General features: G+C 38.9%; 1 protein-coding gene across 7 annotated transcripts in view; it reads left to right on the top strand.

The window, feature by feature from the left end:
* Window positions 1-23,564, top strand: part of ATP9B (ATPase phospholipid transporting 9B (putative)) — a 170,136-nt gene that overhangs the window by 72,447 nt on the left and 74,125 nt on the right. For all 7 annotated transcript variants that reach the window (XM_057424399.1, XM_057424401.1, XM_057424397.1 and 4 more), the window contains 2 exons: window positions 9,617-9,697; window positions 20,561-20,636. In XM_057424399.1, coding sequence (XP_057280382.1) covers window positions 9,617-9,697; window positions 20,561-20,636 — 157 coding nt within the window. The remainder of the gene's footprint in view (window positions 1-9,616; window positions 9,698-20,560; window positions 20,637-23,564) is intronic.

The following is a 23,564-nucleotide window of genomic DNA, read 5'->3' as shown; positions in this document are numbered from 1 at the left end:
CAACATGCAAGTTCTTGCAAGGAGGGCTCTCTGACAGTTGCCTGAATGTGTGTAATTTTTATGTGTGTGTGTCATGTCACAGGTAACTCTTAAAATCATGAAAAAGGACATATGTATGTGTGCATATGTATGTATACATTCAAAATAGACATATCCACAAAAATGTATGTAGAATTGCATAAATGTCTCTTAAGGAGAAGCTGAACTGTGTCCCTTGTATTGGGGAAGCTTGCTGTTTTATAGGAGAGTGGGCTTAGTATTAAGAGACTTCTGAAAACACACTCACATTACAGGCTGGTGGAAACTGTACAGAATTCCTGGTGTTTTGACTCAAAGTCCTCTAGGTACATCCTCTGTTCTGCCTGGAGAAGAGAAAGCTGCGTGGAGTTGTCATAGCAGCTTTCCAGTATCTGCAGGGAGTCTACAAGTATACTGGAGAGGGACTCTTCATCAGATTGTAGTACTCAGGGTAAGGGGTTCAAACTTAAACAGGGGAGGTATAGGTTACATATGAGAAATTCTGTGGGAGTGGTGAGACACTGGAAGAGGTTGCCTAAGAAGCTGTGGCCTGAAGACCAGGTTGGACAGAGCTTTGAGCAACCCGGTCTAGTGGAAGGTGGCCCTGCTCGTGGCAGGCAGTTGGAATTAGGTGATCTTAAGGTCCCTTCCAACCCTGAACCATTCTAAGTGTTTTATTAAAGGCAGACCTAGTTTGAGTGGACTGTTAATATGCCAGATCTTAGCAGGACTTCAGCAGTTGTTATCCCAGAATTACTGAGTTGCCACCACACTAAAATTAGCAAAAGGGAGAGATCTGTTTCCTGTGTTCTTAGTGCTCTGGTTACTGGCTTTACATGTGGCAGGAAGAGGAAAGAATAGCTCAGTTTGAATTCAGAGGATTGGGAATAAAGGATGGAACTGAAGTTTGGTCATGCTCATGGAGGTGCCAAGTCAGGCTCCAAGATGGGAGTTCTAGTGCAAGAGCACACTTTAACAAGTACTTTGAAACTTGCAGTTGAATTTAGTATTCGTAGTACTGCTTCTTCTGTAGGTTTTTACCATTTAATCATTGGCCTCTGTGTTTTCTCATGGAAAAAAAAAAATCTTGTCCGTATTTCAGACAGATGCATCCATTTGACTGAGATTCAGTCAATTTTCTATCTTGCTTTGATGTTTTTGGTTTGTTTTTTTGTGTGTGTGTTTGGAGTGTTTTTTTGTTCGTTTGTTTGTTGGGTTTGTTTGGGGTTTTTTTTGTTTTTTTTTTGGGGGGGCTTTTTGGGGTTTTGGTTTTTTTTTTTTTTTATTAGATAATGCTTTTTAGAGTTACAGACATGTCTAACGTAGCTATTTGTTATTTCACTTGTTCTGAAAGCATCACTGACTGCACTTGGTAAATACAGCTCTTTGTGCAGAGCACTGCCTCTTTGAGTTGTTTGCTGGTTATAATTTCAGTGTTCAGAGCTTGAAATCTGGAATAAACAACAATGCAAATGTTTCTCTACACTTTCCTTTGGAAAAAAAAAAATAATTTTACATTGTCTTCTCCTTTTTTTTAAACATCCCAAATCCATGTCTGAGATTTTCCCTGCTTGTTAGGAAAAAAATAGACCTGCTAGAGCAGGGAATTGCTGTACTGTAACTTTTATATTATGTTATTGATAACTGATTTTCATTTTTTTTTTACTTGATAAATTGTTAAGCATCTAGAGATATAGTATAAAATTACAGTTAGACCTGTGCATTTGATTTGAAAGAAGTGTATATGCTTGTTTACAGTGGAAAATAAATCAGAGGTGGTTGAAGCTGGGCTGTCTGCATTTGAGGAGTAGAACATGCAGCCTCAACTTCCTGCAAAACTCAGTTTGCCTCAGGCGTCAGTTGTTTTGGGCATGTTGGGGAGGAAAAGGCAACGTATCACCAATAAACTATTCATGCATCTTGGAAACAATGAACAAGAGTCAGTTGTACAATATAGTAACAATTTCTTCCTTAGCTGTTTCCACTTACTGCTGTTAATTACCTCTAACTGATCTCTGCTTCTTGCAAGATTTTTATGTTCTACCTCTTCATGAGCTATAGGTAATAATCTGAGTTGCATCATCAGGTGTAGCTGGTGAAGGAGCTATATGCACTTAAAATTTCCCTGGCTACCAGCAGCAAAGGGAAGCCCCCAAGTAGCTGATGTGCCTCTGCCCTTTCTTGCATCACACGGTCACTGGTGGTTAACCATGCTAGCCAAGACTTCGTCTACGCTAAGTTGGCACGTCATTCTGAGTAACTGATTCTGGGTATAATACTTTCTGCCAACTTAACTAATCTATCTCCCAATTTCCATGCTGTCTGGTTTGGTCAAACCATTGATACTGGGTGGTTCTTTAATGAGATCATTTTAAATGGCCGCTTCCCAGCTGGTTTTGGGTGGTTTGCAGTGGTCATGTCACATCTGCTTCACTCCTGTGCCCCATCTGTCTGTGGAATGTTTTGGGGAAATAGTAGCTTAATGTGGCCAAATGTAAACACTTTTTAAGGCATCCCCACATCGTTCACAGAAGATAATATCCCAGAGGCTGTTTCTGTTCCTGCGGAAAGCACGGTATATTTCTTTACTTTCTGCAAAGACACACTGACCTTTACTGGGATGGCAATAATATGCAAGAGTATCATCTAAAGAAACTGCTGATGGACAGCTTCAGAAGATTACTATGAAACTGTAAGCAAGCAGTGAAATTTAAACTAACAAAAAATAGCATTATGGAATTATTTATTGTAAGCCTAATTTTTGCACTTAATAGTAGCGCTGTCTCTGTAGGCCCTACGCATACTCATTTTCTTCAAAGTTAAATTAAAATGCAGTAAGCGGAATGATTTTTTTATAGTTTCAGTGAAAAGAATGGTTCCAGAAAGAAGTACAAATAGGATATGCAGTTTAAATATTTAAGGACAGTGTTTGTCACCCTTTGAAACTTGACATTCAATTTATTTAAAAAGGGATGCTTAAAATATGTAGTTGAGGTTTCCTCAGTAGACAGTATTCAAGCTCTCTTGTATACTCAGTGGAAAAAAAATTGGAGCAAGTTGGTTAAACATAAGGATCACTTGAGAAATCCATTTCAAGTAGACTTTTTCTGACCCTAGGCTTCTACAGTATCCTGTGTTGCTTAATAAAACTGCAAAATCAGGCAAGCTGCTTTCCAGGTATTAACTTGAAAATGTGTGGTCTGTTGCTGTGTGTAAAACATCCGTATGCTTCTTTCTGTTCCTAACTTGAAAAACCACTCTTTTACAGTGATTATTTTGCTAGCCCATATTATGTGTAATAGGGGCATGAGCTTTTTTAAACCTATCAAAAAAGTAATTTTAATTAATAAGTAATTTTAATTACTTTAGCAGAAACTTTGTGGGCTTTCAAGCTGTTTAGCAAAGGGCTGAGCTTTGTGCTGCTGCCTGGGATCAGCTTGGGTTTTCTTCTCCCAGCAAAACGTTAGGAGAATCAGTGATCCTTCTTCCAGCTAAAGAAAGCTGCTGGGCCGGGATCCTTCTCTGTGTTCACAGAGGCAGTACATCGCATCTGACGTGGCCAAAGTAAGGCACTTCAGGGAACGTCTTCCTAAATGTTTTGCTTCAGCTTTTTTAAATGAAAAAGCTGTTTTGCTTTAAAAAAAATCGTAAAGTTCACCCTCGCAGACAGCAGCACATCATTCACAGTGGATAGAGGCCGGTTTCTGACCGTACTGTGTGATGCCATCAGACAGCGCAGCACAACGAGGGCGGGCCGTGCGCGGCGGAGCGGCCTTGCCGCGCAGCGCCGCACCTTGGCGGCGCCACCTGCTGGGTGGTCGCAGGCACAGCGGCGGGACGGCGGCACGTGGGGACCTCGCCTTCTCCGGCGGCTGAGGGCGAGTCCCGGCCGCTTGGGGAGCGGGGTCGCTGATGGCAGTTAGTCATTGACAAACTGATTGGGGATTAACTGAAGACACGGTAAAGTAAATGGGTTGGGCAGGATATATTTACTCCGCTCCTGTGATAACCCACGCCTGCAACGTTGCGGCAAGCTCTGGGACTCCCAACCTAAGAGGGACGTGGAGCTGTTAGAGCAAGTCAGGAGGAGGCCAGGAGGATGCTCTGGGGGCTGGAGCACTTCTGTGGGGACAGGCTGAGAGAGCTGGGTTTGTTCAGCCTGGAGAACAGAAGGCTCTGAGGAGACTTTAGAGCAGTTTCCAGTGCCTAAAGGGGACTGACAAGAAAGCTGGAGAGGGGCTTTTGACAAGGGCAGGAAGGGATAGAACAAAGGGGAATGGCTTTAACCTGACAAGAGGGCAGATTTAGATTAGATATTAGTAAGAAGCTTTTCACTATGAAGATGGTGAGGCCCTGACACAGGCTGCTGGGAGAAGCTGTGGCTGCCCCATTTCTGTCAGTGTTAAGTTTGGACAGGGCTTCGAGCAACCTGGTCTAGTGAAAAGTGTCCCTGCCCGTGGCAGGGGTTTGGAGCTAGGTGATTGTTAAGGTCCCTTACAACACAATTCATTCTGTGTTTCTGTGAATTATGTGGAGAACTTGAAGTTCTTCTGATCTTGTCCGTTTCCAAGATGCAAAGCTTGTGTTTTAATTCAGTACTGCTGTTAAACTGAAGTCTCATATTTGCATCGGTGGCTACAAAAATGTGTTAGGTTTCCAAGTTTAGCTGTATACGTGTTTATGATAAACCAGCAGTTGGCTGCAGGGGTCCATTCACAGGGAGACACTATTCAGACAGCTGATTGTGGGGTGCAAACTGTGGTACAGCAGTAGTGCTTTTCCTGGCTTCCAGGGATTCACCACGCATAAAGCAACACCTGTGGCAGTGTCTTCTCCATGTGCTTGCAGTGTGTTTTCAAAGCCACGGCTTACAATTCATACTTGCATACGAAAATATATTTGTAATGATTTAGGAGAACATGTGCAAGTTGATTATAAAATAGATTATGAACAATTTGTGTTTGACAGAATATGCTCTCCATAAACATAATTGGTTAAGATTTCTTTAGCTCTCTGATGTTAAGTTGGAGAATATTGGCACGAGCTGTCAGTCGTGTCAGCAGAGCAGCAGTGTAACCCTACCCACTCTGACACCCAGGAGAAACAAACCTGCAGACCTTCAGAGCTTTTCTTAAAGAACAGATGATACCACCAAGATGATCAGTACAGATTTTGTTGTCTTTCAGAAGCACTTAATGTGATCAAAGAATTAAAATTTCAACAAGTGATTTAATGTCAGCTGAGCAGCAAATATTGTAACACCTAGATTAGGTTTCTTGCAGTTTAATACTTATATGTGGGGCAGTCCGTCTGGCCAAACGTGTGTTCTCAGGCTTTCTTCTCTAGCTTGTGTGTGATCAACTAAATTTATTAACAGCAATGAGGTCACTGTAATTTTCAATAAATGGTGACTTGCTGATTTATATCAGAAGATCCATACAGCAGTAAACAATACCATTTACATTTAATTAGTTTTATTGAACCAAAGGCAATTTTATTTGTAATGAACTACATGTTATGATTAAGAATGTATTTTAATGATCTTTAAGTAAGGTGAATAAATGTTGCCCTTGACCTAACAGAGGAGGTTTTTCTGTTATCAATAACTTTACAGTGATTTTTAAATCGTGAAATGCCGAAGACAACATTTTCATTATTGTACTATCATCAAGCCATTTCCTGACTTTGTGTAGAAAGATTAAATGTATTCTGAATTATTATTTTCAAATGAGATCATTAAATGCAAATCAGTTTGTTTTTTTTTTTAATGTATTGTTGTATTAAAGAATTTAATTGTTATTACTTGAGTTTCAAGTCTTTCATATAGTTTCTTTAATCTAAAACTATTACAAACCCCCTACCAGGTGTGTTTTGGGTTAGGGGTTTTTTTTTGTTGGTTTTCTGTTTGTTGTTTTTGTTTGGTTGTTGTCGTTAGTTTTTACTTGAGTAAGAAAATAGCTGAGGTCATTTGTAATCACCAACACCTAAAGGCAATGTAATATTAGATGCAGAATACTGTTTCAGTTGAATATATCAGTAGAACTATTTTGGTTCAGCGAACCAGCAATTCAGTGCTGACAGTATGAAAGTAATTCTTTACTGAAGCTGGATTTCATAATGATCATAGAATCACAGACTGGTTTGGGTTGGATGGGACCTTAAAGCTTATCCAGTTCCAACCCCCGGCCATGGGCAGGGACACTTTCCACTACATCAGGTTGTTCAAAGCCCAGTCCAGCCTGGCCTTAGATCATGTCCTTCATTAGTTAAATCATTACTAATAAGTGGTTTGGGTTTTATTTTTTGTTGTTGTTTTTTTGTTGTTGTTGTTGTTGTTGTTGTTTGTTTTTTGTTGTTTTGTTTTTTTTTAATTAAATCCTTTGTCCAAGTAATTTCCCTTTTTTTATATAAAGGAAACCAAACACGTAACCAAACCAGATAAATCGTTCTGGCTCAGTGAGCAGAAGTTATATTTACATATAATGTTGTGCAAAAATCTTGTGTCACCTCATAAAATTCACCATTGCGAGTTCCTTCAAGACATTGAGATAAATTCACAGCAGTAGGTGAAGGAACATCTTTGCAGGCTTTATTGTTTAATTCAGTTAATATCTGTCTTCTATAACTGTATTATCCTTTGTATTTCTTTTTCCTCCCTTTGCATTCTAAATCTTCAGCTACTGTATTTTTTTTGGCCAGAGAATGATGTCCATTTGGAGTACAGTGCATTGTGGTACAGAAGAAAAGTCTGTCCTGGGGTTGTTTTTTTCTTCACTCTGATAATGAAAAAACACTTCTGAAAGCTACTGAGCACATGTAATATGCTAGTATGTCTTTCTAATACTCACTACTGACATGCCAATGAATTGCCACCTCCCAGATTTCTCTCAGAGCATAGGCTTAAGGGTTTTTATTTGGGGTTTTTTTGGTGTTGGGGTTTTTGGTGTGGTGGTTTTTGTGTTTCGGGTTTTTTTTTTTGGTTGATTGGTTTAGGTTGGGGTTTTGGTTTTTTTTTTAATGTGTTGTGTGGTTTGTTTGTTTTTTTTTTGTTGTTGCTGTTATGTTTTTTTTGGGGGGGGTGTCGTTTGTTGCGAATTTTGGGGGTTTTGGGGATTATTTTTTTAGCTCTAGGAAAAAACAGATTTCTACAATACTCAGTTCTAGTTTGTGGCGTTCGGGCTAATGGCACAAATGTGTAGGAAATGTAGAGATTTCAGTTTTTCAGGAAGGGGAGTTAGTTTTAGTGTTAAAATTCAGATAAAAAGAAAAGGAAAACATGAAAGTTTAAGTGATAAATCAGAAATACAAAAGGAGAAGCGAAACATAAAAAGACAACACCAAAGGAATGTGGTAGAAATATTTACATTTAAAATGTAACAAAGGAGAACATCATAATAAAAGAAAATATGAAGGTGAGAAACCAGGAAAATGTATTACTGCATAAATGCCAATATACTTAATAAAAGGGGATATTTCTGCTTCCTTTTGTTCTAATCTTGCTTCCCACTAAGGCATTTTGTCAGAGAAGTTCTTGGTTGACACATTTCACTAGCAGTTTTTATTGTGTATATGAGTATGTGTGTGGTATTACTTTTCCACTATGCTGTCCAGTACTGAGAGACTCTTTATTTTTCTTTGCATAATAAAGCACATAATAGGATGGATTAGCTAAATTGTAGGTGATAACAGATTGGAAAGAAGTGAATGATGAAGACATAGGACACCAGATGTGTATTAGTTTCATATAAATTATTTCTCGTGAACCTGATGAAAGTAGGTTGGAAGAACAAGGATGTAATGAATGAACTTTGTGTGAAAGACTTCAGTAAATGGCTAATGGTTTAGGATAAATATAATTTGTGAGAGTTAATGTTCAAATTTGATTCATTTATTAAAAAGCATATCAAATAAAGTCTTGTGTGGTTTTTGCAGGGTATGAAGTGAGAGATGTGTGTAGAATATAAATAGAAATACAAATTCATTCTTTAAAGAGCTACACTTTTTAAAGTCAAACGTGTGCTAAATATGCAATAGATTAAAAAAAAATTCATTTTGATCCAGAAAAGTGAAACCCATGATATTCAAAAATCTTATAGTTAAATTGTATCAGAGGAACAAGAGGACAGAAATGTGTCTGATTTTAAGATATTAACACAGGTGGATTTTTGTAATGTTCAAATTCTGTAATATTAAAATGTTATTTTTGTGCTTATATTCAAAATTATGATGGCGTGCTTTTAAAAATAGCTACATTTGAGCCAAGGTGTGGTTATACTTCCGTGAAGGAGGCTGTAAAATTAATTCATTCTGCTTTTGAAGATAGTACATTCTAGCTAGCATGAACAGCGTATTATAGCCATGTAATCTGCTCCCAGAGATGGTGTCTGATTAGCCTTTTTCAGGATTCATCGAGTAATAGAGGATGGAGATAACCCAGATAGTTAGGTGCTGCATACACTGAGAAGGTAGACACTTGCATTTAATCAGATGTTACGATTCTTAGACTGACTGTGATTTACTATCAAGCATTTGCTCCTCCCCAGAGTAGAAATCGGATCCCTGCATGAGTGGTCTGCTGTTGTTGAAATCCTTTAGCTGCTGTTGGTCTAAAAAGCACCAAAAAGTTTGCTTTTGTGATCAGGAAGCTCTTTGTATTAGTATTTTAACATTTAGTCAGTGGCATTCTTTCTGTGGGAGGTGGATGTTTCAGAACAATTACCTGATGAAATAAGAATTTTAATGGTGATCCTCGATGAGCCTTTAGGAACAGCTCTTAAGATCTGAAAATCATCAGATTTTTTTTTTCTTACCCTGTTTATACCATAATGCCACCTTAAGTATGTAGCCTGCTACTATAGTATCTAAGTATCTTCTGTTTTTCTTAGTTTTAGGTTAGGAGTGTTCATGGGTTGTTTGCTGTCATGGGTAGTGGTACCATATATATTAGACACAATTTTGTCAGACTAGTTTAGTGTATCCCTGACTGTAAGCGTTTGAGTAATCCTTTTAATGTATTCAGGCTTTCTTGAAGCTGATGGATTCTTCTCATGGGTTGACTGCAGACATGCTTGAACATTTAAGAGAACTTGCATCCATTTCATTGTTTCCTCTTGTAGTCAGTTGGCTTTCTCCTTGCTGGAAAAATACTTTGTTTCCAGTTTCATTAAAAACAAACAAGCAAAAAAAACTAAACCAAAACAACACAAGCAAAAAAGATCCCAATCAAACAAACAAAAAGCACTTTAAAAGAACGAATACATGGGGGAAAAAAAAAATTATACTATTTTAAATTAGAATGGAACTGTGAAGAGAAAATAAATCAGATAAAATTTTTAACTCATGTTATAAACATAAACCAGTTCATTGTTTGAACTGTCAACACATTTAGAATATCATCTTGGATCTGGTTTCTTCATAGCAAGATGTACTAAAAAAACAGCATGGTTTTTAATTGGGTAAAAAGTTCATTAACTTAATTTGGAGGGTGAGGAGTGTTGGGGGTTATAAACTGGAATTTTTATCAGTAAAGATGGTAATATGTTATTCAAAATATGTGATTAAGTTGAAACTATAGTAAGGACATTTATTTGTTTTACAGGATCTCTTTTCAATCAATGCTTATGTTTATGCTCAGAAGCCACAGCTGGATATTCACAGTTTTGAGGGTACCTTCACACGGGTAAGTAAAGTATCTAAATACAGTTCTACTTCTCGCTTCCATTTTTCAGTGTAAGTGAAACATATACTTAGTGTCAAAGTTGTATTGGATCTTTTTTTTTCTCCAAGCTATAATGCTATTCATGTATTCAAACCAAATATGATAATAACAGTATAGTAATTTCTGTTATTTTCAAAGGTGGCCTGCTGAAGTTAACCCTTTAAAGTAAGGCCTCCTAGGAGGTAGTAATTTTTTTTTTCCATTTTCTTATAGATTTGTAGCATTATATTAGCAAATACAGTGGTTGTTTTACTCATTTTAGCCAAACTTGGTGTTAGTAGACTCATTCCTCTTGGTAGTTTGTTTCTAAAATAATTTGATGGAACTAAATACCATGGAGGTATAGAAGGGTTGTTTCGGGTTTTTTTTTACCCAAGTGACTGAAATTGGTAATAAATTTTGTTCAGTAATTGGAATTCAAGTTCACAATTCTGAATACACTGATGAATGAGATACTGCAGTTGTTGGCTCTCAAAGACCAATTTATACTAGTTATATAGTTCATGTTGCCTACAAAGTAGATGTCATTTTGCCACACCTTCTAAAGCTGTAAGCAGGGATGTTTGTTTAAACCTTGTATTGAACAATTGTCCAAATGAAACTTCTGTTAACAGCTGTAAAACTCATGTTATTCCTGTCCCAGTGGCTAAGTGCATATTTTTCTAAATACAAATTGAACTCCTCAGAGCCTTTTTAACAACAGTGTGTAATTGAGACATTGGGAAATCATCACTAAGCAGTTGCTTCCTATAGTGAGTTCTGTTTGTACATGTAATAAGAGGTGTATGGTTCAAGCATCCCTGATATGTGTAAATAAACCTGATTATAGAATCATAGAATAGTTAGGGTTGGAAAGGACCTTAAGATCATCTAGTTCCAACCCCCCTGCTATGGGCAGGGATACTCCCACTAAACCATGTCACCCAAGCCTCTGTCCAACCTGGCCTTGAACACCACCAGGGATGGAGCATTCACAACTTCCCTGGGCAACCTGTTCCAGTGCCTCACCACCCTTACAGTAAAGAACTTCTTCCTTATTCACTTCTTCTGATGGATTTTATGCTTTCAGGTTTGTATGGGTGTTGTTTTAGCCAACAGAAACTGCCCTCCTTTCCAGTTTCAGTAGGAAGGGCATTTTAAACTGAACTTGAGTGTGCATGCATCTGGGGGCAGTGCCCTCAGATTTGGTTCACAAGGATGACTCTGTAGGTATTTTTAGACTTTTTTTTTCTTTTGTTAACAGTGTACCTTCTGCATAGTGAAATGTTGGTTTAGGCTGCTTGTTTAGCGACTTATCTTTCTGCTTCTTCTGTGAGCTCTTGCTTTGTACACTAAATCAGTTTTTGCATCTAATTTCTATTTTATGTTAAAGTAAAAAAATTAGTGTGCTTAGTGATGCTTATGCATACATTTTTCCTAGTTAAGCATTGATGTTCAAAGAATTCTTGCAAGGGTAGGTTGACAGGGTAATAGCACATTGATTTTTCTTTTCTTTTTTCCCCCCCCCATTATGAAGACAGAGTACTAACAGTGTAGAAGACAAACTTGGATAATTTCAAAAAGTTCATAACCATAAAACAAAATAGAAACTTAGATGCACTGCTCTGGCGTTCTTATGAGGGAACAACTTCTCTTAAGTACTTATGTGTGAGAAATATATCCACAGCAGACCTGATAGATGACAAGATACTTTTTGCAGTGCACTTGTGTAACCATGTCAGGAGGAGTTAAAGCTCTGCTGTACTCTATTCATATCTGCCAGCTCAAAGGAAGTAATTTTCTGTTGTCCTCCGTGGATTTTGGTGTGTTACATGTAGTCAGTTCATGCATGGGCGTGAAGGGAGGAACATGTCTCATCCTTAAGTAATATTAATTCTTTTACTCCTCTCCCCTCTTATGTTGAGTCAATTTTTTACTTCATATTTACTGTTAGAGAATTATCTATTTTGAATTAATGGCTGTGTTCAATCTGGCTTAATTTTATGTTGCCACTGGAGGCCAATGGTATTAAGTTTTGCAAGTCCTTTTGACTCACCTTCCTTGTGCTAGCACTGACAGCCATGCAGACAGCCAGACTAGGGAGCTAACATGTGACCCTCTCCAAAATAAATGTGCCAGCAAAAGGAACATAACAAGAATAATGGACTGTGGGATTGGGGTGAGGAAGGAATCTCTTTCTGTGATGTAACTAAATTAATGTGTATTCTTCTGTTTTCCTACTTCTGTTGGTGTGGGTTGTTGTGCTGCATCCTGTCAGGTGGGAATAAGGCTAGAAAAGGTCAGTGGTACAGTAGTTCACTGAGAATTAAGTATTTAGTCTGAAAGGCCTCTGTCATGATCTGAAAAGAAAAATCTAATGGATTATAGCTTTGGAACCTTTTAAATGGCTACATAAAACTTGTCATGATCCTTGGTCAGCTGTATTATGAATTCAGGACTGAGAGTAGGATATATTGAATTTTTATTTCATTGCTCATCTGTCCTTTCTCTGCACATGCAAGAGCTACAGACTAGTTTCCTAGAAGATGAACTGTAGACAGTTTAAACTTCTATGATCAATAGTGCACTTGACTTTAAAAACTGAGCCTGAATAGGAAGCTTGAATACAATTCTGAACTGCATATTCTAGTAATGGATTTAATTCAGAATTTGAAGACCAATAAACATGCAGCTGCCAAATGAAATTCAACACAGCAGACCTTAAGTGGAAACTTTGTTAGCTGGGCAAAGAAGCCCTTGTATGTCAAATTTCTTCTACTGGAGTGAGTGATGGATTTTCGTTTACCCCAAAACATGTTCTGTTAACTGTAGTAGCATCAGAAAAATTGCAGAACTGTTTCTCCTTACCACAGACCTGGTGTTGTTCAGGAATCAGAGTCTTTGTCACTTCCCTGTTCCATCTATCCCTACCATCTCCCCAAAAGTAGAGATAAAAATAATGTGAAACTTCTGAACTCATAACTTGTAAATATACTATTTCTCATTTGAGTAACTTGCAACAAATGAAAAATAAAGCTAAGTCATCATCCATTTGGATAGGCAAGGTGTGATAGTTGGGAAAATGAATGAACTGTAGAAAGGTGGAAATGTTAGATAAGGGTGCAAAGACGTGAAAGGATCGTAATGAAATAAGCAGAAGCTAACTGATCATCCATACCATTTTGCTGATAAGCATGACACAAGTGGAAAGAGATATAGCTCATTAGACATTTTCCTATTTTGAATTACCTAAAAGGAGGCTTTTCACTAAGGATTGTAGCAGGTAGACACTAAACAAGTGACTTTTTCCTGGCTGTGTTGTCAGCTGTCCATAATCACTGCACAGCTTTTTATTTCTTCTTGTAGTATGGAAGAGTTTTGGAATTCACTGTCTTTAAAATCTACTAACTGAAGAATAAACTAAGGCAGAAAAAAAGATTTTCCAAGCTTAGTATCCTCTTCCTGACAATAGTCAGAAGCAGAGTACTGGGAAACAGAATAAGACTAGAGTAAGGAGATGGTAATGCCTCCTCAGAAGATTCCTCTATCCTTTTACAACTCATGATGTGGGAACTTCCAGATTCAGAGCTGGTTTCTCTAAGAAATCTGCAGTGAATTGTCTTTCTTCAAACTTACCCAGCCCCCCCTTGAACCTGTGTAATCTTTTAGCATTCAAATAGGAATAAGTTGTACAGGTTAATTACATGTTTTTATGGAGAGCAATTGCCTGTTTTAATTTTGCTGGCTTTATTTACAATTTTGTTCTTCTTTGGTAAGCGACAGCAGTATCTATCTTCCCTTCCTAGGTGCTTATTTCATAGATGTCTGTCGTGTTCCTCATTAGAGTTCAGATTTATTTAATCATGTCTCGTATGGATGCTACATTGACCACCCTTGTTGCCCTTTTTGAACATTTTTCAGTTCTTCATTTCTGTTTGGAATAAGGGCAGGGGAGAGAGGATTTAGAGCTATATAATTAAGGCCTGGATTTCTTTGTATAGAAGCATAATTTCTAAGCTTTTAGCTTGTTACCAACTATTAAGTTAGTGGTTTGTTAGATTTGTAATAATCCAAAAATTTGTATTCTCAATATTCATGACAGTTTTGGAGTAGTTACGAGTTCTGAGTAGTTTTGATCAGCTCATAGCTCATCACTCCGTGAAATTGGCAAGTGCATCGCTTTACATGTCACTGCCTGGAAGCACCTGTCCACTTTTTTTGTATGGTATATTAACCTACAGTATAACCCCACTGTTAAATCATAGGTGTTTTTTCTATAGCTGTTTTGTTCTGAAGTCTTACTTTAGTCTTACCTGAAGTTAAAATTATAAAGTTATGCAAAGATTTAGCAGTGACCGTTTCTTTGAATTCTGCAGCTTTTCTGTATCTCTTGTGTATATTAATTCTGTGGTAATGGCTAGTTAAAACACAATTCTCCTGTCAAAATTCAGATTCCTTTTCATGCTGGAATTCAACATAATGTAAAAACTACTATTTCAATATGATTGCAGGTTTAGTAAGTGGTAGATGGGAAATTATCTCTTTCAGTGTTTGGGAATAGCTATATGGAGTCCCACTGATGACAATGGGTGTTCTGTATGAAACTTCTCAGGGCAAAATGTAAAACCCGTTACATTTATTGAAACTAAATTCATTGCATGTATGATATTCACATCAATGTCCTCTCATTGTATGCTGATGATTGTGAAAGACTGATCCATTCATTTCCAAGAGTGTTGCAGTGTTTGCTGAACTGTGGGATCTTTGTGGTCAGCTCTCTGTTAGCACGCATCATCCTATATGCCTGCTGGGGACTCCTCTGAAAAACTCCAGCATTGTTTGCTCTTTGAAGTACAGAAGAGAGTTTCTATAAATAAAAGCATTTTCCTTGTACACCTGTACATTGTTTTCAATTTACCTAGTCAGGCAGTAAAAAAATCCACCTATTTATTACTCAGAATACTTGAGCAGAATTTCCTTTTTTTGCAAGCAAGCTGAAAAGTTTGAACTATGCAGAAGAGTTTTTGGATGATGTAAAGGCGTCAAGGTTAACATGTGTTCCTGACTGAAAATAATAGTCTGTGCATCTCATGGCATGTTGTGTGAAATTAAGATTCTTGCTTGGTTCCAGGCCTACTGTTGGGTTTGAAGATGGCAGCTTTCCACTCTTGTCACAAATGCCTAATCAGCATTGTCTCTATGAAAGAATTCCAGGCAAGTTGTCCTGTTAAATTCAGAAATTCTTGAAAAGCTTATGATAGGAATTTAAAAATTTAATATCTGTTTTCAGCTCACGCATGGCTAGTTTATGTCCTATTTCTAGTGTTCTAGAAACAGGTTCTGAAACTCCGTATGGAGTAAATTCTGTATGGAAACTTACCACTGGATGTGGTCAGTTGTATGTTGTCCTGGGTTCAGCAGTAGCAGTCATTTTTCCCCTTCTTAGTAGCTGGTGCAGTGCATTGGTTTTGACTTTCAGCCTGGGAACAGCGCTGATCACACCGATGTTTTTAGTTGTTGCTAAGTAATGTTTACTGTGGCCAACAACTTTTTGAGTCTCATGCTCTGCCAGGGAGCAGGAGAAGCTGGGAGGAAGCAGAGACAGGACTTGGTTTTAACTGCAGAACCACAAAGAAGACATGAGAAAATGGGATAGAAAACCTACCTCAGCTCTGGCGGAACGGGTGCATGAATTGAAGAGGAGAACAAAGGTCAAGGATGATCATCCCATGAAAGCTGCAGCTTCAGTCTCTGGTGAGCAGGTTCCCAGATGGTGTGGAAGAGTGGATTTTATTCCAGCTCCTGTGATAAAAAAGACTAATCCCTTTACACAAGACATAAGTGACCAGTGTTGTGACCACTATTAGACCTGCCTCCAGCCTGGTGAAGGTAGGGGACAGTCGGATTTATTGGACTGTGTGGATCAGATGGCCTGGCATATCAGTCCCACAGAAGTATAAGGCTCTATTAGATACCGGTGCACAGTGTATCCTGATGCCATCAAGCTGGCAAGGGGTGGAACCCATTTCTATTTCTGGAGCGACAGGAGGATAACAAGAGTTGACTGTACTGGAGGCTGAAATAAGCCTGACCAGGAGGAGGTGGCAAAAGCACCCCACTGTGACTGGTCCAGAGACCCCACCATATAATAAACTGTCAGAAAGGGAAAAAGTATTATGCCTTGTTGTCCTGGGTTTAGCAGTAGCAGTCATTTTTTCTCCCTCTTAGTAGCTGGTGCAGCACTGTGTTTGACTTTCGGCCTGGGAACGGTGCTCATAGCACCGATGTTTTTAGTTACTGCTCAAATGTTTGGTCTGGCCAAGGACTTTGTGAGCCTCATGCTCTGCCAGGGAGGAGGGAAAGCCGGGAGGAAGCAGAGACAGGACACCTGACCCAAACTGACCAAAGAAGTATTCCATACCACAGCACGTCGTGCCCGGGATGTAACTGAGAGTTACCCGGAAGGGCTAGGCACTGCTGGGTTGGATGAGTAATCGGTTGGTGGGTGGTGAGGTGTTGTATTCTCTTCCCTTCTTATTTCCTTTATCATTATTATTACTGGTGGCAGCGGTGGGATTTGTGTTATACCTGAGTTACTACTAATAATAAAGGAAATGGGTCCTTCCGTATTGTGGGAAAGCATCAGAGATGGAAGGCAGCTGTATGGAGTCCTCAACGACAAGTTGCAGAAGCTGCTGAAGGAGATGGTGAATCGAGTCAGTTTGTCGAGGTGAAAGCCATCCAGCTGGCCCTGGACATTGCTTAACGAGAAAAGTGGCCAGTACTTCATCTTTATACTGACTCGTGGATGGTGGCAAATGCCCTGGGGGGGGGGTGGGGGGGGGGGGGGGGGGTGGTTGCAGCAATGGAAGCAGAGCAAAGGTAAACCCATCTGGGCTGCTGCACTGGGGCAAGAAATCGCTGCCCAAGTGCAGAACCTGGTGGGTGAAGGTACACCATATAGATGCTCATGCTCTGGAACACCAGAAGGACCAACAAGTGGATAAAGCTGCTAAGATTGAAGTGGCTCGGATGGACTTAGATTGGCAACATAAAGGTGAATTTTTTCTGGCCTGGTGGGCCCATGACACTTCAGGCCATCAGGGCAGAGATGCAACATACAGATGGGCTCATGATTGAGGGGTGGACTTAACAATGGACAGTATTGCCCAGGTTATTCACAACTGTGAAACGTGCTACAATTAAGCAAGCCAAATGGTTAAAGCCTCTTCAGTATGGAGGAGGATGGCTGAAGTATAAGTGTGGGGAGGCCTGGCGGATTGATTATATTACGCTCCCACCAACCTGCCAAGGCAAGTGCCATGTGCTTACCATGGTGGAAGCAACCACGGGATGGCGGGAAACATACACTGTGCCCCATGCCACTGCCTGGAACACTATCCCGAGCCTTGTGAAACAGATTTTGTGGCAACACGGCACCCCAGAGAGAATTGAGTCAGACAATGGGACTCATTTCTGGAACAACCATATAGACACTTGGGCCAAAGAGCATGGCATTGAGTGGGTACATCACATCCCCTGCCATGCGCCAGCCTCTGGGAAAATCAAACGGTACAATGGGCTGTTAAAAACTACATTGAGAGCAATGGGTGGTGGGACTTTCAAACATTGGGATATATGTTTACCAAAAGCCACCTGGTTGGTCAACACCAGAGGATCTGCCAGCAGGGCTGGCCCAGCGCAGTCAGGACTTTTACATGCTGTAGAAGGGAATAAGTTCCAGTGGTGCACATAAAGAATTTGCTGGGGAAGACAGTCTGGGTTATTCCTGCTTCAGGTAAAGGCAAACCCACTCATGGGATTGCTTTGCTTAGGGACCCGGATGTTCTTGGTGGGCAATGCGGGAAGATGGGGAAGTCCGATGTGTACCTTAAGGGGATTTGATTTTAGATGAAAACAGCCAATGAACTCAAGTAGATGCTGTTGCCTGCTATGTAGCACTTTTATAGCCCACCAACTAGATGTCTTCAGGTCACCAGTGTCTGGCCCTGACTCCCCTCCAACCATCATCTCATCAAAGAATGTACTTTGATGAAACCAGACGAGTTCCACGGTGTCATCAGCAGGCAACAATCCAACACTGCACACTCCCTCTCCCGCTCTGAAAGGCTGTTACAAGAGATGGAGCCCGACATCATGAGTTCATCTCAGCAGCTTTATAGGGATTGGTCCATGCACTAAGGAATGATATCTCTCTCTTTGTGTGTGTGTATGTATGTGTGTATATATATATATGTATATGTATATAAGAGTGATGTTATATTGAAAATGTGGGATCTGAGCACGATGTGAATGGTATGGAATAAGGGGTGGATACTGTCCTGGGTTCAGCAGTAGCAGTCATTTTTCTCCTTAGTAGCTGGTGCAGTGCAGTGGTTTTGACTTTCAGCCTGGGAACAACGCTGATAACACCGATGTTTTTAGTTGTTGCTCAGTAATGATTACTCCGACCAGCGACTTTCTGAGTCTCGTGCTCTGCCAGAGAGCAGGGAAAGCCAGGAGGAAGCAGAGACAGGACACCTGACCTAAACTAGCCAAAGGGGTATTCCATACCACAGCACGTCGTGCCCAGTATATAAACTGGGGGAGTCACCTTGAAGGGCTGGGTCACTGCTCAGGTTGAGCTGGGTATCGGTCAGAGGGTGGTGAACGGTTGTATTCTCTTCCCTTGTTATTTCCCGTATCATTATTATCATTGGTGGTAGCAGTAGTGGTTTGTGTTATACCTTAGTTACTGGACTGTTCTTATCTCAACCCCTGGGAGTTACATTCTTTCGATTCTCCTCCTCATCCCTCTGGGAGCTGGGGGAGAAAGAAGGGGTGGGGTGGGTGAGCAAGCGGCAGCATGGTTCTGAGTTACTGGCTGAGCTTAATCCACAACATTATGTGTAGATGGCAATCTCTCCATTGACTGCCATGCCCCAAACAGCTGCAGTTAGTATTTTTACAATATTATTAGTATCTTACTCTGGAAAGACTAGTATTGTTAGGTAATTTCTACTTAGACTTACATGTCTATACACTGCTTAACTAGGTTTCAGAAAGCAGAAATATTCCAGTCTGAATAACCCAGGAAAAATCATAAATCAGGAATCTAAGCATTATGAAGTTAAGAAAAATTATTCGTGGATAATTCATGAATTTAGGTTGTGGATGAACCATATAAAAGAATTCTTCTCAGGAAATAAGTTACAAATGTTAGATGATTGATAATTGCTATAAATGATAACTCTTTGAGCTAGGTCAGAGTACTTTTCCTATATTTAACGTTTCAGTGATCAAGGCTTTGTGCATTACTACTACTACCGGTAGTTTTGAATATTGCTCAAGCTGCTGATTCTGTTTTACCTTCATAGATATATTTTCAGTTCTCTAGAGCTGAACACTCCTTGGTCTTTCAATATTAAGTACTTCTGTTGCTATGTAGCAATAACTTAGAATTCACTTCTGCTCTTTGTAGTACTCCCCAACTACTGAAGATTCCTACATGATATATTACTCCATCAGAGCGGGCTTGCAGTTGCTGTCATCTCAAACCTAATGTATTTTAACTGTTCAGAGTATGGCAAATAATTCTTGCAGTATTTATTCCTTCGGTAAGAATAAAAAAAATATTTCTCTTTTTCCTTAATGAAAGACTAATCTTATAGAACATTGATGAGTCTTGACAGAATTTTTACTTCTTGTCTGAGTCTTCATTAAAAACTTGTGGTTTTCTTCTTCCAGCTAATTTTATATCCTCTCTCTTTTCCCCTCTATTTTTGACAGAATGGTTATCTGTGCTTTTTAAACAATGATTTTGATTCAGTTCAGAGAAAAGAGCTATAGTTTCCTTGCTGTATAGGGATATTTTGAAATACATTCAAAAGCATGTCTGTTTAGTTTGAGATCTTTCTTCTTTAGGAATAAAGGTTTCTAAGCAGCACATCTTCTGCTTGGTAATTGTTTCAAAACAGATTAATAATGGACATAAGTTTTGATTATTGATATTATGTAGAATTGATTGTGTACTTTGGTAAATCAGTGGTCTTCCTTTTCCTGCAAATGTTTAGCACAATCTGTAATTCTGTCAAATACACTTGATTATCCTACCTCCTAAAGTTTCTTTAGTTGTAAATGGCACATTTCACAGCTGCTAGTGACTAACAAGTCTGTCCACTCTCCAAATTGATTATGAGAGATTTAGTCTGTTTACAGTCTATGGACCATTATTGCGTGTGAGGAAAGAGGGGACTGAAAAAAAAAGGAAAGTTTAAAATAATCATGGAAGCAATTTCCGATTGGAAGTATTTGTCCCACTGGATATGTATTTTCTAAGTATGTGGTAAGACAACACAAGTGTACATTTATTATTTATTTTTTTTTAGAAGTGTAAATAGTCTTCCCTGAAGTTGATATAATGTCAGTTAGGTTGCGAACTGATGATGACCGTAACTTATTGTATGGATTATAGATGATTTAAACTGTCATAAAGAACTGGGTATTAATTTTTGGTGGTTAGTGTTCGTAACTCACATTAACTGTTTGGTATAGCAAACTGTTCTTCAGTTTGTTCTTCTTATCTGAGGATAAGAATATATTCCTTTTAAAACACAATTGAGTTCTGTGAATATAATTTAATATCAACTTAAATCAATATTTCACTTCTTGGAAAGTTATTTTTTGTGTGCATACAAACAAAATATGTGAAATGAATACTACTACACAGTGATTGATATAGGGATGCAGACATCCTGTGCAAGTTATTCAGTTGGTTTGGCACTGTTCTTAACTATGACTATTTGTGATGCTGATTTACTTATTATTTGTTCATATTTTTAACAGGAAGACAGTGACCCAGCAGTTCATGAAAGCCTAAGCATAGAAAATACATTATGGGCAAGCACTGTTGTTGCCTCAGGTAAGAGTTACAGTAGCAAAGCTGATCATGTATCTAAAATCTTTCTTTTCACAGTATGAAATATTAATGGCTTTTGAAAATCTTTCTTTTCTCCCAGCCTATTCATCTCTCTCTTCCCCGTTGTCTGCCGTCCCATCAGTTTCATCGTGCTATCCACAATATTTGCATACCTTTTTAATCTTCCTTAGCAGTTCTGTTTGGAGGAAGAGGAAAAAAAGTAGAAAAAGGGTCTCCATCCAACTTGTGAAATTAGTCCCTGCTATAAAGCCTTCTTACATCAGTGACGGGCCTGCTTGAAGGCTGTGGGGAAGAGCTCAATGTTGAGGAGGTGGCAGAAGATTCTGTGACTGAACGCTCCTTTCCGGAGTGTAAAAACATAGTCATGTTCTTTGATGCTCAGCGTTGTTTGGTTTGATTGCACTGAGAAACTAGTCTTTCTGTCACATGAGTGGTGCCTAAAATTGTTCTTAGATCTTTAACTTAAGTAGCCATGATTTGTAACTCTGTAAAAAGATGCTGCTCATGAATTATAAATTTCAGTGCAGTGTATATTTGAGTTTATTTTTCCCCAAAGTTGCATATAAGAGGGAAAGCTACACTCAAAGAGTATATATTTGCGAAATCAGAAATTGTGTATCAGTAATTCTGAATTTTAATTAAAACCAGTTCATGTTTTCATTTCCAGGATAGGTAATTTGACTTTTGTTTAGAAGTTTAGCTTATTTGTGAAGCTTCTTGATATGCCATCTAAAGTTGGCACCCAAATGAATGGCAACAGTGCTCTGTTTATGAAGGACTAATGATGATAGTACAGAAACTTAGAAGAAAATAGTTCTCTTGTTGGACCATTGTTTTGAATAGTGGAATAGGTCTCTAAGGGAGACTTCCTGGATGACACAAAGTGAAATTACAGAAGGGCTCTTCAAGACTGCATACAGCCCCTTCTGAAGGGAAAAATAACATGTGATCAGGTAATTAAAAATGGTGTTATGATGTGCAGACAGAAGTTGGTTGAGTTAAGGAAGCAGAGAGAAACAGTTTCCTTCAGTAACTGATTTTGTGACATTAATCATATCTTCTAATCAAAATGTTGACATCAATTTCATTTCTGATATCTCATGTATTAATTACAGTTTAATACTGTCATAATATGCTCCTCTCATGTAGGTACTGCAGTTATTAAGCATGTAAGATTTCTGTTTGGATATTTGCTTGTTCTGTAGGGCATCTTAAATCCAGATCCTCAGAATTAATTATTGCCTCTGTGGAGGTAATTTTAGCATTTGACAGGACTAGGACTTTTAACAAAGAGTAGGAAATTACAGCCTTCAGTCTGTTGCTTATCGTATAAGGAATTTATAAGGTCTTACAGGTGCACTCTGCATATAGTCATGAAGAAGACTATAAGGCAAAATAATGAGCTGTTCAAGATGTTCCAGGTTTGGTTGTTAACTGATGTGTCATTCAGTTGTTCTCATCTCACTTCCAAGTTGAGTGTATATAGCTAAGTTAGGATACTTGATGCTACCTAATTAAATTTGACTTTTTTTAGGGTTGGGTTTTTTGTGGGTTTTTTTTTTTTCCTTAGACTTCAGAATTGAATTTCTGAGGTTTGTGACAACTAAAAATCTTATTAATAAAAACAGTTGTCACTGACACATCTATAACTGCCTTGCTTAAAGCTTGCCATGACAGGATATCAGAGATGAACTCTGCTTACACAACTGCGTCCCCTCCAGTATCATGGCCTGTCATAATCCTTGAATATAATCTGAAAAGTTTAGTAGAAGATTATGCTTGCATACAACCTCTGCAGACAAGTGCCACTCGTATTCCATGAAAATGGAAGAGTAAACAGCCAGTAGCAAATCAAAGTCGTGCAGTTTTTCTACTCCATAGCTAGCTAGCTCACCTCAGCCACACTTGTAACTATTTCAGACTCCTTACTGTCTTGGCTCATAGTTCTTTTACATGCAGGAATCTTTCACCCAGAAGTATAAGATGCCCATGCAGAAGCCTACTGTTCTATGACTTTGCCACTTTGATTCAAGGAAGTGGGTTTGTAGCCTGTGCCCAGATGGTAGGAGGTAGAATTCTACCCTAGAAAACTCTTCAGTATGGCAGTCGTTACAGTATCCTAGATTGGAAGACTGGTTCTTTTGGTGTTCCTGTAAGCAGCCTGGACACCATGTTACTAAGCCAAGCAAGTACGTGACCTATTGCTGTTGGGACTATGTTATGTACTTGCCAATCCCTGGGGGTTGTTACAAAGTGTTCTGTGTCAACCTGCACTAGTATCTTGACCTATTGCTGACTGCTGCTCTCAGTCTTGGGGGTGGAGCAAGGAACTACATCACTGATGCCTGGGATTGTAGCTGAGTTTCAGATACAAAGCCTTATTTAAAAACACATTGCATAGGACATACAGGGCAGTTGTTTGGTGGGGGAGTTTTCCTTCCCATTTTCCTCCTTCTGGTGATTAAATATATGCTGAATTTCCTGATCTTCCCTTTGACATGTTGCATAAAACACACTGCATCAGCTAGGTGAGCCCACTATCTCCAAGATATAAGACAAATATAGATAGCAACGTGCTGTTGCTATTTCTCAAGGTGATACAGAGGGCCAAGGTCAGGCTAAGAAAAGTGTTTGGGGAATTATGTGGGGAATACCTCAGGAAACTTGAGCTTTGGTTGCTGATGTCTTGACAGTTCTAGTGGAGAGAGACCACAAATCAATCATCTTTGCAGATCAGTAACAGTAAATGTAAATGTATAAAGGTTTCAAAGAATCTTACCAGCTGCATGTTGAGTGCAAATTATGAAAGCTCAGGAAAATATCAGGATACTACAGTAATGGATTCTATAGGAAAAAAAGAAAGGGAAAAAAAAAGTCTATTGCTAGGGAGTACAAGTGGCAAGAAAAAAC

The sequence above is a fragment of the Pezoporus wallicus genome, unplaced genomic scaffold, assembly GCF_028554395.1.
Source record: "Pezoporus wallicus isolate ANWC-B61680 ecotype Strahan unplaced genomic scaffold, APGP_CSIRO_Pwel_v1 contig_5485, whole genome shotgun sequence".
Lineage (NCBI taxonomy): Eukaryota > Metazoa > Chordata > Aves > Psittaciformes > Psittacidae > Pezoporus > Pezoporus wallicus.
This window is presented reverse-complemented; position numbering and strand designations above follow the sequence as displayed.